Below are 18,491 nucleotides of genomic sequence, written 5' to 3'. Positions count from 1 at the left end.
CAAACCTAAGACCAAATAGTAGAATTCATCAGGAAAAACTATCACTAGGAAAAAAAAACTGATTCAAGCTTAAAAAATGTTATCGTCAAAAGTATTTAAAGATATCTATTTAAAGATATCAAACTTAAAACTAAAGCTATGGCTTTGTTATCTTATCTGAAAAATTTGGTTTTAGATTGCTTGGCAGAACTTTTTGTTTCTGAATAATCCAATAAAACTATTTTGGCTAGGAGAAATAACGTTTCCCTCAAAACAACCATAAATTGAGTCTATCCCAACAGGTCTTCGTCCGTGCTAGTATCCTTGGTAAAAGGATATTAAAATTTAAAAGCACATCTTGGACTTTATGGAATATTATTATTACCAACATTTTTATTCGAAGAATCAAGAAACAGCAAATGTACTGTATCGGCATATTAAAAAATGAAATATCTCGAAAACAATACAATTCTGGGAATTTTGTCAAAGGGAATATAATACTTATTTTTTGACAAGAAACGTATGAAATAGCCTTATATGCATAATTTATGATATTGTGCAAAGTTATAACATATGCGGATGTAACTCTTCTAACGTTCTCGGCAATTAAATGGAATTACCGAGTTGCGGTATATCATCGTCGCAACTTGCATTCTCATTATCATATAAATACTTCGTATGAAACAAATCTTTCTGTCGAAGTGCGTAAAGATTGACTTGATACTCAAATGAAAGTAACGATATAGATAATAATTGAGGAATTTACTATTAATACAAAACAGTAAAATAACTCAATGGTTTATCTAATCTATTTAGTCTAGCTACGTTTGAAATCATTGAAGATCATTAAAGATTGGTATCGCTTATATCAGTTTTAGTTTGAAATTTCCAAGTTTTTGTACACAGTTCTTGTAGCAGCAAGAGCGTTGCAGCAATTATAAGTAAAAATCATATCCGCGTATTCTTCGTTCGAAATGTTCGAATTATAAATATAATAAAATTTCTTCACAAAGAAAATCTCATTCACATTGTCGTTTTGTTAAGTTAAGCGATAAATTTTTGGGAATGATTATAATAGCAATAAATTCAGGAAATATTTTAACAATTAAATTATATTACAGAAAGAATAATTGTTATTGTACAAAAAAACATTAATTGAAGAAAGAGAAAAGTGACTTACCTAGATTCCTTCGTCTTCTGAATCCTCCGCCTGCGATTTCACGAATCCACCTGCAACATACACGCGAAAATTAGTCGTGAATCATCTCGATTGTAATAATGGCTCGACGGCAAATAGTTATAATTATCTTAATTGTTCTCCAAGAGAGAGAGAGAGAGAGAGAGAGGGATGGAAGAAAAAGGAATGTAATCGCGGCACTCTCGAGAAGAACGACGGTTTAAGCAATACGATCGTTTTAGAGTTCGTCATTGTTTTATTCCTTCGTTTATATTGGCTCCTTCGCGGAGATTGATTCAAGCCCTGAGAAAGAGAGAGAGAGAGAGAGAGAGAGAGAGAGAGAGAGAGAGAGAGAGAGAGAGAGAGAGAGAGAGAGAGAGAGAGAGAGAGAGAGAGAGAGAGAGAGAGAGAGAGAGAGAGAGAGAGAGAGAGAGAGAGAGAGAGAGAGAGAGAGAGAGAGAGAGAGAGAGAGAGAGAGAGAGAGAGAGAGAGAGAGGAGCGGACTGTACGTTACGGATTAAGCGCATAGTCATCGCGCGCGGTCGAGACGAAATCGAAAGAGCGGGTCCGTATGGGGACGCGTAGCTCGGGAGCTCGGGAGCTTGTCATTATATTCACATTATAATCTCATCAGGATATTCCTCTGCTTAGTCGGACAGCCACGAAAATGCATATACCTGTGCCCTGCCCTGCCGGCTCTGCCCTATCCTGCCGTGCCTCGTCCTCATTCCACGTGCTTCACTGCTTAAAAGATCCAATGACACTATGCGTAAAGAATTTCTGCAGATACTCGAATTGTATTTCTGATTCATAAATATCATGTTACTTATCTAACCAATGCTCAAATTCTCCGTATTTTCTTAGTCAACTTTAATTACATCAATATCATTTAACGATAAGCAACACACGAGTTATTTGTCAATAAAAAACAATTTATTCCTCAAAATTTTTTACCATATTTTGAAACGATAAAATACACTCTTTCTTTATCTCTTTATTTTTGTTCCTCTTTTTACAATAAACTCGTAATAATTGCACGAAGTTAATAAATATGGATATTGCACGAACAACTTTCTGTAATTTTTTTCTCCAAATATATAGGATACCGTAGAGATCTATATAATATCTCGACAATTGCTGATGGAATTAGATGTCATAAAAGTTAGCTAAGAGTTATCGAAGTTACACTTTATATTTCCGTCTTATCTTTTCACGTAACTCTACTTTCCCCACTCTTTTATAACACATTTGTGTAATCGTTAATGGATCACTCTATATTATGCAAAGCCATGGAGAATCGCGATCAAAACGCTCCTCTATTTCATCCATTTTCCTTGTCATTGCTTATGCATCGGTGAAAGCCATCAACGATAACCTACTCCGACAGCAGCAACAGTTGCAGCTAGCGGCAGCCAACTTCGCGAAAGGAGGAATCCCAATTACGCCCGAGCATGCACTCTGTTATGTACAGTACTCCGCGAGATACTTGCAAAATAACGTGCATGCTGGTTTACTTTGTCGGAAGCACGAGATACGAGAGAAGGTAAGGAATGGAAATAGCTATAGGCTCAAGTTGAATCGCGAATACGTTGACAATCGTTCGAATAACGGATTTTCGAAAATTTGAATATTATTCGAAATCGAAAGATTTCTGATCTCGAAGCTGTCTCGAATATTTTAAAAATGTATTTGTTTCTCTTACAACACTTTACATTATTATTTCAATTTTTATATATTTTATACTGGATACAAATACACATAGATAACAATTTTAAAAAAATTAAAAGATTTTAGATGTTTAAACAAACCTTCCAGAAAATATTTCATAAATATTCAAGACTTTCGAGTATTCAAAACTTTCAAAATTTCTCATTTCACACATAAATAATATTCAAAGTAATTCAAATCTTGATATGATTGAATTATTTGGAAACTTTCAGAAGGAAGAATCGATCATTGAATGGAGGACATGAAGAAAAAGTTCGAATGAACGAAGAGAAACGGAGAAAAGGAGGAAGAGCGAGAGGAAAGAGAAAAGAAGAAAGAGAGAAGGAGAGAGAGAGAGAGAGAGAGAGAGAGAGAGAGAGAGAGAGAGAGAGAGAGAAAAGAAGAAGAAAAAGTAGAAGAGAAAAGAGAAAGAGGAAATATTTGTAAAAAAAAAGATACAGAATGAATAGAGCGAAGGAAAAGTAGCTGAAGAAGAGGAGGAAGAGGATAGATACAGATAACTCTTCGCACAGCTGTTTCCAGTTTCGCCTTTCTCCTTCTTCCTCTCGAATCTTCGTTTCTCCAGCGTCTCTCTTTTTTTTTCCTTTTCGCCCTCTTTCTTTCACTCTGACTTCCATCTTCCTTAACTTCTCGTTCTCTTTTTTTTTATCTCACTTCCTCTCTCTCTCCCTCCCTCCTCCCCCCCACTCTCTCTCTCTCTTTATCTCTTTCTCTCTCTCTCACACTCTATCTTCTCCTTCTCTCTTATATTCCTCTTTTATCCTTCTCTCTTCTCTGCTATTCACGTCTCATTTTATCTCTCGCTTCCTCCTTCTGTACGGCCAATTCTTCGTATTATACCAGGTTGTGGCGTGGAATGCGGGCGTCCTTCGTCCGCTTCAAGCCAACGTCCAACCGATGAGCCCCGCTAGCATTATCCTTCGTCGATCCTTCGCACGCGCTCCTTAGGGCTCGGTAAAATTAACCGGGAATACTCGCTTGAAAGAAATACCCGTTGAGAGAAATATCTCGCACTCTCTTCTCTCCGTCTTCCTTTAGTAAAACTTGCCGACGTGCTTGACGCGCTCTTTTGAATATATTGTTGATGAAATTATCGCAGTTATTTGAGTGTAGCTTTAGGAATATCTGATTTAAAAATAAAAGCAAATATCGATGTTTCAATGTCTCGATTTCATTAAAAATGTGAGTTATCATTATATTCAATTATTTAGTGGGCAAAATTATGGATTAGAAAAGATCATCTTCTCGATTATATTTTTTTCAAGTCTATCGACTTGAATGTTTTGCCCCTAGTTTATTAATTGCATCTTAAGATTTTTATTATCGTTGTAATTATATAGTTATTAATACGAGATCTCATAATTTCTCACTTGGAACCACACGAAGGTCACTGATCGTGAAGGTCAAGATCATCAGGATCGATGTCAAATTCAAGGCTATTCAAGAAATTTTAAAAAAGTTATAAATAGGTTTAATCTTATATTTCACTCTAAATATCTTAAATTTGCATATTTCATTAGTCTTTTCTTTTAAGTAACATATCCCACGTGGTTTTGAATCGAAGGATTCAAAGTAGGATTGCCGTGAAACCAATTTTCAAACTTAATAAAAGCGGGAAGTTCGCTCGCCTGTATGTTTGCAGCAACACGTTTAATTTATCCGTTTTAGTAAACAGCCATCTTCTGTATACTCATATTCGTAAATCTTGAGTATCACTCGAATCTCCACGGGCATTCGCCTTTCTTATCACGATTTTTTGTTTACACAATGGATTGCGTCGAATGCGTTCACGTATTGCGTGGACAGCATTTTCTGATCTTACTGACCGCGAACGCGCCTCTCAAGGCCTATCATTTGTATGCGCCTAACTTTTGGAATCTTTTAATTATGCGAAACACACATCGATTATACTTAACAAGTTAAATGTATAATATTGAAAATATTATGAGCTTTTTTCCATTTTTTAAATAATGCGACTATAACAATACGGTTTTCAGCATCTCAAAATTGTGTATAATCAAAAATTATTATTTATATATCGCTGTTTTAATTCAATATCAAGATATCTTTAATATTCATTTGAAGATATATTGCGAATTTAATTCTTAAATTTTATATTTTTTAATGAAATTGTGATAAGAAGTAATTATTGTTTTTACTTTATTTGGTATTAATGTTCACTAACATGTTTTATCATTTCTTTTTAATTTAGAGTGCCAAAGTATTTTAAAATCATGATATTTAAAAAATGTTTGATGTCACATCGGAGTAGATTATGTCGTTCAAATCTGCATTGCCGATTCTCGGGTAGGCAAACGGGCAGCTATACGATACATTATCTCACGGTTAACGGCGGATGACACAATAGAGTGCATTGACACTCCATTCGCGTTATTCCGATAGCGTCCCACCTCATGCTTAGCACAGATACACATGCTCGCTTGGATGCGCATAGAGAGCCCGCGAAGGTAGTGGTACTTTCACCAGGTAGCCGGATTCCACGATGCACGCGGATAGCCAAGAGCAGCCCACTTTTGAGATTGCATACCACTTGGGCACATACTGCACGCTATGGCCATGTCAGAATTAAAATGTTAACTCTAATATGTGTATATTATAGATAGAGCAGATCGATGTTTCAGATACGATGACGTTATTCTTATTTAAAATTTGTATATTACAAAGAATTTTTTATTCAAATTCATTATTTGGATAAAATTTCAGGTAAATACGTTCTTTTAGTTCTTTAATGTACGCACGATATGAGCAACGATTAAAACTGATCTCTTCATAATTGATAAAATAACATTGACAATATATGTTAAAATAACATCGTAATCGCGAATGTTTAAGCATAATTTATGGTTTTATGACCAAAATCTAGTTGTTATTACTTACTGTCAATTTATTGTTTAAAAACGCTCGTATATCTTTTTGTATATCAAAGCAACGTATGACGTCAAAGGGAACAGAATTTATCGTAGCAGAGTTAACTTTGCCTTGACCTAATCCTGATTGAGGTCAAAATCAAGAACCTTTCGTGAAGAAATTTTTTCTGTCGCAATAAACTGATATAACTGTGACTTCACGCTCGAGACGAAAAAAACTTCATTTACGAAGTTATGATAAATTATTCGATACGGCCTAGTCCACCAAAGCTAGCAAAAAATTACATTTTGCGGTTAAAGAAACGGTCGTTGCTTCAATCGCGGAACAAGAATCAATTCGTCTGTATACGTAAAATAGTTTGCATATTTCGCAAAATCGCTTTCAGCAAATAAAATTAGTATTCTTAACAAGTCCTTTTGTTGTCCATATAATAACTGACGAAATTTACAATGACAGCGCGAAACGTGCGATGCCAGCAAATTTTTTTTCTTTTTCGCGTCCGGATATCAAAGAACTTTTGACCAATACGATTTTAAAAAATGCTAATAGAGAATGCTATCAAAAATTCTTTCTTAATTAGCTGTATATTACCCCGTAAGAAATGTTTGTCAGTCATTTTTTTACAGTAATAATTATTATAATCAACGTAATAAAAAGAAGTTTGTTAACTGTTTGGAGTTAACTGTTAATAGACACCTTTTCGAACATTTAATAAAATATCTTTAAAAAAAGGAAATCTGTCTATCACTTAATTATTCCATCGGTTCAATTTTCCTGAAGAAACTAGATCGACGTTATATAGCTTCGCTGTTCATTTTTCTAACATAATTATGTATGCGAAAGCATATCGCGAGTTTATTTCGTCATCTCCTATATGAGATCTAACTACATAAAGACTGCATGTCTCAGTTAATTTAATTAAAATAATCGCAAGTTTTTACTAAGAAAATGTACCAAAAAAAAAAATGAAAGAAATTTAGATACTAATAGACAGGAATAAAAATATTCTAGAATAGAAGTCTCTCTCTCGGCAATAACGCTTCGTCTTTCATATCGACAGGACCAGCGGCATTATTCCGATCAAATCGCAAACAGATTTAACGTATTCCGTGCTCCTCGAACAAATATTTTCGTTGCGGCGCGTACGCGCGGGTCGGTCTGCATGCCACGTCGGTTTTGCAAAGCGAAAAAAATCTCGGGTATTATTTGCCGGGTCATAACGGCCTCCAGCGCAGCCTCGAAAGATATTTTGCACCGGTTATTTACACAGAGCAAACACACACGGCTGGCCGTGAGCCGGGCCGAAGGTGTGCGGGACACGCGAAAGCGATCTGAGCTTGACGCATAGCATGGGAGGGTTAATAACTTATAATATCGGTAGAACGTTAGGTCACGTAGAGCTCAAAACATTCCGTCGCCCTACAATGCAAGGCCGAGCAGGGGGCTCTTTTCTCTTCCTTGCGCCTCGTCGTGCCCGGAAACGCGGGCCGACTCGGATACGCTACCCCACGCCACTTCTGCAAGGTTTAACTCCTTCAGTGCCACGCCCGTGTACACGAGTAATCTGCAGATATATATCGCTCGCTTTTTTTCAATTTTGGTTCGTTACGTCGCTTTCACGTTATTGTTACACGTTATGTTGTTCGTGACGTCGACTACGAGGAATAAATATGTATATCCTTTTACTAAGGTACGGTAAGCGATAAAGAAATGTGTTGTCGAACCGAGTATGATTTATTCACTTTCGCGAGAAATATGAATGAGATATATTGACTCGCGTGATGTATGCCAAGAAGCGCATGTGTTCTCCCCCCTTCCTGTCTCCAGAAATATAGAATATGTAGGTACTCTTGTCAAGTAGAATTATAAGTAACTTCAATCACATACGTAACATATATATTTTAGCACTTTTGGATACAAATGTATAAAATCTTCAAGAGTTAAAAAATAATAATTTTCAATGTCAATAGTACCTATTTAATTATATATTGAATAAATTTGTGCGTCTCGATTAGAGATTATAATCATACAGTTAATTGTTATAAATTTCTTTATAACGATTAACTGTATGATTATAATCTCACTAATTATATATAGGTAAAAGAAAGTCTGTCCAGCGAATAAAAAATATTTTATCTCTCTACACGTGTATTGTACATATATACCTGTTATTTGCTCCTAAAGGTTTTTTATACGTCGACTAAAGCTGACGTTTTTAAGATACCGGATATGTCAGCGAATATCACTGGAGTCTGAATAGTTGAATTGGTAAGACGTTTGCTCGATAGAGAGGTCCAGAGATTCGATCTCTCATCGAGATAATATTTTTCTCAATGCCAATTTCTCGTTAATAACTGCTTCTAGGATATTTAATTGCAAGCAATTAATACATTGATTATCAACGTCAATTCAAATGTGTAAAATAAATATTATTAAAAAAAAAAGACCGCGTAAAAGTCAATCTCTCGAGATAATATTTTCGCAATGCTAATTTCTCGTCAACAACGGATTGTGGATATTTAATTACAAGCAAATAATACGTTAATTATTAACGTCAATTCAAATATGTAAAATAAATATTATTTTACAGGAAAGACCGCGTAAAATACGATCTTTCATCAAAATAATATTTTTTGCAATGCTAATTTCTCGTCAATAACAACTTCTAAGATATTTAACTGCAAGCAATTACGTTGATTATTAACGTCAATTCAAATGTGCAAGATAAATTTTATTTTACAGAAAGTGCCGCTTAAAATCATGATCGGTGCGCGATGGAGATATCATTGTGATATTTCACACATATCAATATCAGGCCGACAAAAAATTGATATTAACTATCCATCTACTTTGTATATACATATTGGATGCTATCTGTTTCTTGAAGAGAAATAAAGTTGCTTTTTTAAATCCTGCTTTCCAGATTCTAGCAAATTATTAATGAGCACGAAATATCACTCGGGAAAGGATCAAATTAGCCGCGCATGATTCATAAAGAAAAAGCTTGATAAAAGGAGCGATCAGAGAGGATTGAGTTTTGTAATAGTCGGTTTTTCCGCGCAGCGCGGTGTAGAGGGGGCACTTCAGAACGACGACTGGCGACACTACGAATCTACCGTTCCTCGGATATTAATATTCAACACGTTATAATGCGATAGATAGTGTCAACGACTGTAAAACCGTTCCGTGCCTACAATCGGGTATACTTCTGTACCCTGCAGTCATCATGCCCGTGCGCTTTCATAGCGCAGCAGCGTAGAAAACAATGATGTGCGGATGCGTATCTAAAAAATATCTACATCCAAAAAGAATAATCCTCTTATATAAATTATTCCAACTTAACTAAGGCTGAAACATCTCCATTGTTTTCGACGGGGGCGCAGAATTACACGGAGTAATCCGATTAGCCGGGGGGAGGGGGGGGAGGGGGAGGAAAAGCGAGCTAGTAGCCGAGTTAAGTGCGAAATATCCCGTCGCTGATAATATTCCTGCGCTAACGCGGGTCCCGCGGACCGCGACACGACGACGCAGTTGAGCGAATGTGCGAATACCGCGGCGCGCGGGCCGCTAGTAGTACGAGCCGCACGGAATCGCGCGAGCGCGGCGTGCGCATGCGCGCCCGCTATGGAATGCGCGCTCTCGCGTACCTTTACCTCCCCCCTCCTGCCGCCCCCCCCCCGCACCGGGCCCCTACGCGCGCGCGCGCGCCAACCCTCTCGCATCATCGCGCGCGGCTGGGCCGGGGCCCTTCTACTCCGTTCCCCTCCCGTCCCTCCTCCCGCTGCGCGGGGGCCATTGCAATATCCTCTTTGTTGCTTTGCCACGCCGCGCGCCGCGCCGCGCCGCGCCGCGCCGCGCCACGCCGTTTCGGTACGCTGCCTCGGCGTACGCGCGTCACACTACGCGGCTCATTTCATTCGGCGATGTGATGTCATACACCACGTTGAACGCGTGATGCATGTGTGAACGCACGCGCGCGTAAACGTAGTGCGTGCGTGCGTGCGTGCGTGCGCGCGCACGTTGCGCATGCGACATGTCCATGCACGTGCATATTTGTGAAAGAAATTGGAAAGCGCGCATGTCCAATCAGTCCAATTGAAGGCGCGCGTAGGTATCCGTATTTATGGACGGCATTGCGTGTAATCGTATCGCATGCGATTTTGGACGCGTTCGAAAAAGCGCTTTCTCATTTCTCTTTCACATACCTCCCTTAATTTGGTATATGGAAACATTACAATTACCATTCGACCTGAATTTCTCGAAATTAATTGTAAGTAAAATGACTTGTCGAGTAAAAATTTCAAATTTGTAAATAACTCGGAGAATCACACGTTTGGTAACGTCAAGTCGGTGAACTTAAAGTTAATGAGAAGGAAATGAGTTGCCGCAAGTATCTATTTCGCGAAAATGTTGCAAAGATTGCCAGTAATGATTCACTAAATCTTGCTGCGATGCGTCCATTCGAAATTCATATTAAAGTATAATATTAAGAATAAGCAGAAGTTCCACGACCTTTCTCTTTCCCTCCCTCCCTTTCTCCTTCCCTATCTGCCTTCTCCTCCTCTTCATGCTTTCCTCCACTCTCTTAAGTGTGACCTCTATATATGTATATACAAATTTTATTAATGTTGTGTATGAACATATATATATAATTTTTATAGTTTAATGTAGCAATTTTCCGGAATTAAAATTAAAATTAATTTTAATTAAAATTTGACTGAGTAGCAATTTTCCAAAATTAAAATTAACACTAATTTAAATTAAAATTAAAATTCACGAAATATGTACGTAGTCCAAGTTTTCATTCATTCCTATACTAATATACGTATAATAATCCGATATTAAATATCCCAAAAATAATTTGCCAGATTAATAAGAACTCCTCCTTTCATTACAGTCGAACATAACGATACCTACTTAATTCTCCATGGCGCAATGTCTCAATAACTAGCACAACGAGTGCAAGTTTCTTTATTTAATTATTGCCGGTTGTGGTCGTTTAATAGATTTGCAAGAATTTGCAAGGATTTGCAAGAGAATGCAACGCTGTGCAACGCGTCGCGCGCGAAAACGCGCGTCGCGCCGACCGGGCCGCGTTCGTTCATCGATAGCCGAGCGCGCGAGGCGAGTGGCACGCGAATTAACCGTCGACCGTCGACCGTCGACGTTGCGCCGCGGCGATTATACGAATCGAAGGAGGCGCCGCGTCGCGTCGCGCCGCGTCGCGCCGCGTCGCGCCGTTCACTCGATGGAAAGCGGGGAACGCGTGCGCGCACATCGCACACGCTGGGCCTGGGAATCGCGCTTACCTTTTCCTTCGCGGTGTGTGTCTCGGCGACGTCTTCACGCTCGATGATTTATCTTCGCGCGAGGCGCATCCGGCGAAGGAGACGGCGCGCGTAATCCTGTTAATCCAACGTGACACAGGGGGGGGGGGCGTACACGGGTTAGCCGCGCGCAACAGGTGGTCGTCGTAGGTAAACACTCGCGGATCGGGATCGCATTCGTAATTCGTAAATAATATCCGCGGGACGGGGCACCAGGCACACAGGCACACAAAAAAAAAAGCGACGTCGTCCGCTCGCACTCGCACTCGCGCGCGCACGCGCGCGAGCAAGTTTCACACTGAAACGCACAACGCTCCTCGGCAATCTCGGCGAGGAAGCCACCCAGCGCACTCGCGGTCCACGCGGAGCTGCTCCCCGGGAGTGGAAAACGCGCGCGCGCGCGCGGCGCGGACGAACGATTCCCTCCCGCGAGACGACGAGCCCCTCGCTCGCTCGCTCGTTCGACTACGACAGTGCGACGACGACGCGAGTTCCTTACGGAGAGTATATGGTGTGTCGCGCGCTCGCGTGCGCGCGCGCGCGAACGGTATTCTTCCACCGCGAACGCGGCGCGGGCGGCACGCGAGGAACGTCGCGCGCGATGAGAATCTCAGGCGGCGGCGAGACCGTGGAAACGGGGGCGACCGTTGAAACCGGGGCCCGCGCAATCACGACATTTTACACCGGCAGCCGGCGAGTGACTGACTGACTGACTCGCGCCACTCGCGGGCGGCGCGGCCGCGCCGCGCCGCGCACCGGCTCGCGCTCGCGCTCGCGCTCCACCATCGGCTCCGGCTCCAAACTCACCGCGGGGCACCGGGCACCGGCTCGCGGAACTCGGGATAATCCGGGATAATCACCTCGGTATACCGAAGCACCGCGCGACACACTGTATACCCTCCGCGTTCTTCCGCGCGGAAGGAATCGGAATTATCCCGATTTCGTGGGCTCGCCCGTCGAAACTGCAACGTACATTGATTATCGATCGAGAGGTATAAAGGTCCCTTTCGACAGTTCCGATCGTTCCGGACTTACTGGCACGACGGAAACGGGGACCGCATCTTGTGAAGAAATAAATCGAAGATGTAGCATAAAATTATATAAAGCTTCGTTTCTGAAAAAAAAAAAAATAATATCTTTGTTATACAACGTTAATCCTAAACTACATTACTATATATATATTATATATATATACCTACGCACCAAGTTTCTTTCAGATCAACTGGATATTTTGTACATAAAAATGCTTATACTTTAATTCCCACGGAAAATTATAACGATCAATGAAATCAAGATCAATACGAGCTTGCAAGCGCAGATATTTGTCCTACAACGCAATCGTGTTCTTTATATACTTATTTCTAATGCCTTTTCCAATTAATTGTATTTTATTTTAAGCTGAATTCAGTTTTTTTTTCTTGTAGTCCCATATTCCGGAAATCAAGTGTTTTAGTGATTGGTTTGTGCAAGCAATATGATTTAAATTCACGCGGTGGTTTGAATTCAAATTCCAATTTCTAAAATGGAACAAATATCCAATTCGACGATCTTAATAGTATATCTAGCTTACAAGTGGGAATCAATTGAATGGCAAAATATCGGCGCCAATATAAACTATCGATCCTGACAGTGCTGAAAAATTATTTTGAAGTCTGTGACCATTTGTGACATCGTATTTATCATGCGATCAGTAAAAACTGGAACGCGGCCATCGCCGTGCGACCGCTCGCAGCCAATGAGCACGCTCGACGAACCTTATGACAGTATTCATAAGTCCGTTCTTGTATTTAAAGCCGGTTCTACAATACGTCGCAAACGATGGCAACTGCTAGTTGAAAAGTGTTAATTCTGATTGCCGACTGCCAGTTATTGTCGCCAAAAAAAGTTAAAAGTTCGCCAACTCTCCTTTGACAACGGCAATTGACAAGTGTGCGACGTGGAAATAACGTTTTTCAACTAGCATGTGCCATTGTTTGCGACGTATTGTAGAACCGGCTTAAGTTTTACGATATTATAAACCAATCACAGAGCCATATTAGCATCTTGAAACATTATTTAAAGACAGTTTTGAAATAAGAACAAACTATAAATGCGGGCCACAGGTGATATTTCATTTATTTTGCAACTGCTGCAACTCTACTAATTGTCCACGTCGCCAATTGGCCAGTTCGACGCATTCAGCTTCTGATTGGCCGCGTTCAGGAAACACAATTGTTGAGTGTGCGCTCATTATGATTGGTTCTTACACTTGGATCCGGAGAAGAACCAAGGGCAAGAACCAATCATATTAAAGAATCACTGAGCACTCATTCAACAGTTGTGTTTTCAGAACGCGGCCATTGGTCGCGTTCAGCAGACCAAGCCGCTCAGTAGCAATCGAACGTGATTGGCTCTTACTTTTAGAACCAACCAATCAACGCAGAGTGTTGATAAGACGAATTCAACCGTTGTGTTTCCTGAACGCGGCCATTGGTTGGTTCAGGAAAAATTACGAGCGTCGGTCGCGTCGAGTAGCATTCTATTCGCGAAACAAAGATATTCTCGCTACATAAGTGTTAATTAAGGGTGCACCCTAAATAGGCCAAGCGCGAAATATGAAAAGTCTGAAGCGCATATAAAAACGGAAAATTTCACGTCTATTTCGCGTTACGGCGTTAACGAAGCACCAGCCAATCAGCGAATTCCTAACAAAGACAGTCAACCAACGTCTACGCGTTATCCTTTTCTAACGGGAGGAGGGAGAGACCCTTCTCCCTAGTCCCTCCTGCCCCTCCTCCGCTTGCTCCAATATGATATAGAGCTCGCTGGTTTTGATTGCTTGCGGAAGACCCGCACGACGCGACGGAATCGGCGGCGCGTTCCGGCTTCAATTCGTCGCGCGAGTCGCATCGGACGGACGCCCCCGCGAGTCGGCGTTCCTCGCCGCGTGTTCAGCCTGTCGTCCACTTTTTAACCCTTCTGTCCCGATCGGAGTTCTGGTGTTCCGGCACACGTCGGGATCGCGGACGCGAACGACACGTGGAAGCGGCGCCAGGAAGCGGCGCCGTTGTTGCGGCGCGCGACGGCCACGGTTCCACCTCCCCCCTTCCGCCCCCTTCCTCCCCCTCCCGTCCTCCCCCGACGGAGATGCTCTAGGCCGACAGATCCCGGTCAACGTCCGTCGCAGTACGATGGAGTTTACGCCGTTGCTGAAGTCCGCGCTAAGTGCTTGCCAGTGTCACGCTCGCCTCACCGTGTCATAAAATGGTAAAAGGCCCCCCCCCTCCCTCCGCTCCCCCCCATCCCCCCGAGAAAAATGATCCTTGCCGGGAGGACGGAGATACGTAGAATTGCGCCCGATTGCGATCGCTCGTGCGTCCCTTCGCGAAGTGAGACGTCACGATCGATTGTTGATAATTTGATAGAAAAATGTACGCGTTGTTCCACGTGGCTCGCGAGCCACGGAAACGGAGATACATCCGGAGTAACCGTCCGTCATATATCGCTTCTGATATCTCGCGTGTCAATTTCATCGTTATAATTGTTTAATAGCTGTTAAAATAATAAAACGTAATTATGTACACAGATATTATGATTTTACATAATTACTAGTCGTTGATTGTCACGTGCGTTTCTCGCGTACTCGTTCTGCATAAGATTAATTGTGATCTCTCATTTATGTACGCACGTTTGATATTATGTAACATCGTTATGACGTGGTGAATATCGAACGGTTTGTAACACTCTCTTATTTACGATTCTAGGGTACAACCATATCACAATTGGAAAGAGATATTGGCTCCGATCAGTTTCCGCCTAATGAACACTACTTTGGTTTAGTCAACGTAAGTGTAATTCTCCGCTGGATCAAATCGACTTGGCGACCTTTGATATCCACCCCAGTTGCAATGAAAATGTGTTCTTGCAGTTCGGCAACACCTGTTACAGCAACTCGGTGCTGCAGGCTTTATATTTTTGTCGGCCGTTTAGGGAGAAGGTCTTAGAATACAAAGCCAGAAATAAGCGAACCAAGGAGACCCTACTAACATGCCTGGCAGACCTATTTTACAGTATTGCAACTCAAAAGAAGAAAGTAGGTTCCATAGCGCCAAAGAAGTTTATCGCCAGATTGAGGAAAGAGAAAGGTCGGGGTGCTTCAAATGATGCGTATTTATATTTTGTAGTAACTGTGATATTTTATTGTCGTTAACTTTAATTATCTTTCTTTCTTGCAGAGGAATTTGATAATTACATGCAACAAGATGCGCACGAATTCTTGAACTTCCTCATAAATCACATAAATGAAATCATTCTGGGTAAGTAGGTTTGTCTGTCGCTCTCGGTAGCGCACAGTAGCACCATAATTACCGTCGTGATTTTATCGCGTCAGCGGAGAGAACTCAGAGCAAGCCGACTGGAGGAAAGTGTGGGGCAGGGGATGCTGCAGGTTCGCCACCGGAGCCTACGTGGGTACACGAGATATTCCAGGGGATACTGACGTCGGAAACACGCTGCCTTAACTGTGAGACTGTTTCTAGCAAAGACGAGGACTTCTTTGATCTGCAAGTTGACGTAGATCAGAATACTTCGATCACACACTGCCTCAGATGCTTCTCCAATACAGAGACCCTGTGTAGCGACAACAAATTCAAATGCGATCACTGCAGCAGTTACCAGGAAGCTCAGGTATTAATGACGTGGCGTTTGATTGGCATTGATTAATTTTTTGCACGAATCACATAAATTATTTATTGAAACATGACCGTTTTAAATTTTACAGAAACGAATGAGAGTGAAGAAACTACCTATGATACTAGCGTTGCATCTAAAGAGATTTAAATATGTGGAACAGTATAATCGCCACATAAAAGTATCTCACAGAGTAGTTTTTCCACTGGAGCTCAGACTTTTCAATACTGTTAGTACTCATACAGATATTACTCATGAACACGTGATAAATCTCCTTAGATATGAATTTTCTATTAAATAGTCATAATTATTTCAATGCTTGAAGATAACATATGATTATTTTAATTGCAGAGTGATGATGCTGTAAACCCAGATCGATTGTATGATCTGGTGGCAGTTGTGATACATTGTGGAAGTGGGCCTAACCGAGGGCATTACATTTCTATAGTTAAAAGTCATGGATTCTGGTTGCTCTTTGACGATGATATGGTCGACGTAAGTGTTTCTGCTTTACAGCGAAAACATTTTATAAACTACATTTATAAGAGGTATTAATAAGTATCTTTATGTCCCTAGAAAATTGATGCGTCAACTATAGAAGATTTTTATGGACTCACGTCAGATATTCAGAAGAGCTCTGAAACTGGTTATATCCTGTTCTATCAATCGCGAGATTGTAGTTAAAGTTTAATATGAATAGCAATTGAAGTTAAACACTCCCATACGCTAATTTCGTATTTCAAACAAAGCGCGCAGTGCATGTGAATCTTTGAATGTTCTAATGGTTTGTCAGATTATTTATATATATATGAGAATGATATACGACGTTCGGTAATGTTTTGGCTCGTAGAATATATAGAAAGAGAAGCGAAACGTAGTATCCATAACTTATCTAAATTTTGATAGAATTTTTGGTTTGTACATATAAAACCAGCAGTTGTTGCGAGAAAAAAAAATTGGAAGCAGTTTGTGTTATGCTTTATATTTATTTATGTTCAAAAGCTAGTCCGCCTTTCGAAGAGAATGAGTAATTTACGTTATACGATAACTTACGTGTCCATTGATATAAAGAGAAACGTTGGAAGCACTATCAGATTCTATACAAATGTAAAGATATGACTGAGAATAAAAATATTGTTATGAGAGTTATGCATTTTGCTTATTTGTCATATTAAATGCACCGATTTATTTGTAGCGTGAAATTAAAGTCTTCTCTGAACAAAATATTCGTATCTCATTCATATAATAGCGTTCTTAAAAAAGTAATATCGGTTATTCTATTCAGTTACCGACTCTTGAACAGCTTTACGTGATAGCAACATCGAAAATAATAACGCCACGCCTTTACTTTGAAAATTTTAGTTTATTTAACGTTTTAAGCAATAAATTCATATGGAACAGGCGCAAGTAAGATGGGCGCTTCTCGTCCCGATACAATGTGAGCTTTGGAGGGTTCGGCGGGCTGTCTCTTCAGTAGAACGCAAACGTTCGTCTTCTTCGCCTCCTTCCTGAGCCTCTCGTTCTCCTTGACGCGCTTAAGGAAGTCGTCCCTGCACTTGGAGTGGCTCAGATGCTCGATGCGAACGTTGATCCTCTTAGCGATGATGCGTCCGCGTACCCTCTTGTTCACAATCACTCCCAGAGCGTGCGCCGTCACGTTGAACACACGGCCGGTCTTGCCGTGATAAACCTTGTACGGCATACCCTTCTGCACAGCGCCGTTTCCCTTAATATCCACGATGTCGCCGACCTTGTAGGTCTTCATGTACGTGGACAGGGGGATGGTGCCATGCTTGCGGAACTTGCGGGAGAACAAGTCCCTCGTGCCACGCCTGTAACCCTTCGAGTTAGTCATGACGATGTGTCAATCTGTAATAAAAAACAAAAGAAAAAGATTGTATATTCCCGAAGTAAAACTGTCACTGATATGTGAAAGAGAAACTTGAGAAACTTGTGATCTCCGGAGTATCGACCGATCGATTGAATTTACTTCAAATACAATTAGGTAAATGTTATTACTGTAAATTAAGATTGTTGAGACAGAAAGATGCTTCTTCTCAACGCAACGAATGTCTTCGACGCTTCACATATTTGCAGATCTCACCGCGTATAACAACCTAACCTAAATATCCCTGCAATTTTTCGCACGAGTCTAACGGGAGATAACGTTGTATTTCACGCCTTATGTGATAATTTATATGATGGGAAAGGCGATTTGTCGACGGGAAACATTGTTGTGAGAGGAATTTCAACGCGCGATGCATAACGTGCGAAATACACGTGGCTCGGTGCTGGAGCGAGATCAACCGGCTGAAATCTGGCGTCTCGCGTTCTTCGGCTGAGCTGAGGAGGCGGCAGTTTAACAGCAAACGAAAGCCTATTATCCACTTTCGACGTACATGGAGGAAAGACATACCGATTCGGCCCGAATTGCGAGGAATAATCTTAAAATGCTGACAAACGTACACTCGGAACTCACGTTCACGTCGTCGCCAGGAAAGAAGAGGCATTCGAGATTCGAGAGTGGCGACGCGCTGCGATTCGTGCGGAATCGATTGTCGATATTTCGGAACGCGCGTGACGTCACTGCGACACGTGAATTTAAATAGAAAATAAAATTATCTGAGATATTTGCAAAAGAAATTTAATATACAAACGTCTTCCGATGAAAATACCAGAAATGGTGTAATTTCGAAATTTTATTGTTTAAAAAAAATATGACA

General features: G+C 40.9%; 3 protein-coding genes across 6 annotated transcripts in view; 1 reads left to right on the top strand and 2 right to left on the bottom strand.

Moving 5' to 3' along the window:
* LOC139770583 (protein expanded) overlaps positions 1–12,180 on the bottom strand; it is a 33,928-nt gene extending 21,748 nt beyond the window's left edge. The window contains exons 1-2 of the mRNA XM_071702622.1: positions 11,083–12,180; positions 1,160–1,209 (exon numbers count right to left, since the gene is read on the bottom strand). The gene's annotated coding sequence lies outside the window, so the exon portion shown is untranslated. The remainder of the gene's footprint in view (positions 1–1,159; positions 1,210–11,082) is intronic.
* Positions 12,181–13,895: 1,715 nt separating this feature from the next.
* Usp12-46 (Ubiquitin-specific protease 12/46) lies at positions 13,896–16,913 on the top strand. The gene is made up of 8 exons (XM_071702613.1): positions 13,896–14,346; positions 14,844–14,924; positions 15,008–15,224; positions 15,315–15,395; positions 15,470–15,765; positions 15,860–15,997; positions 16,120–16,263; positions 16,345–16,913. The coding sequence occupies exons 1-8, from the start codon at positions 14,344–14,346 to the stop codon at positions 16,450–16,452; spliced, it is 1,068 nt and encodes a 355-aa protein (XP_071558714.1). The 5' UTR covers positions 13,896–14,343; the 3' UTR covers positions 16,453–16,913.
* Positions 16,914–17,111: 198 nt separating this feature from the next.
* Positions 17,112–18,308, bottom strand: Rpl21 (ribosomal protein L21). Of its 4 annotated transcripts, none has more exons than XM_071702614.1 (2): positions 18,235–18,308; positions 17,112–17,637 (listed from the first exon to the last, which is right to left on the bottom strand). In XM_071702614.1, the coding sequence occupies exon 2, from the start codon at positions 17,621–17,623 to the stop codon at positions 17,144–17,146; it is 480 nt and encodes a 159-aa protein (XP_071558715.1). In that variant the 5' UTR covers positions 17,624–17,637; positions 18,235–18,308; the 3' UTR covers positions 17,112–17,143. The 4 variants fall into 4 exon arrangements, with proteins under 4 accessions (XP_071558715.1, XP_071558716.1, XP_071558718.1 ...); XM_071702615.1 differs by having other exon boundaries at positions 18,185–18,281; XM_071702617.1 differs by having other exon boundaries at positions 18,248–18,275.
* Between the last annotated feature and the right edge of the window lie 183 nt (positions 18,309–18,491).

This window comes from Temnothorax nylanderi, unplaced genomic scaffold (genome assembly GCF_030848795.1).
Source record: "Temnothorax nylanderi isolate EJ_2023f unplaced genomic scaffold, tnyl_v1.0 TNYL_tig0031_pilon, whole genome shotgun sequence".
Classification (NCBI taxonomy): Eukaryota; Metazoa; Arthropoda; class Insecta; order Hymenoptera; family Formicidae; genus Temnothorax; species Temnothorax nylanderi.
The sequence above is the reverse complement of the archived record's forward strand: the minus strand, read 5'-3'. Positions and strand labels throughout refer to the sequence as shown.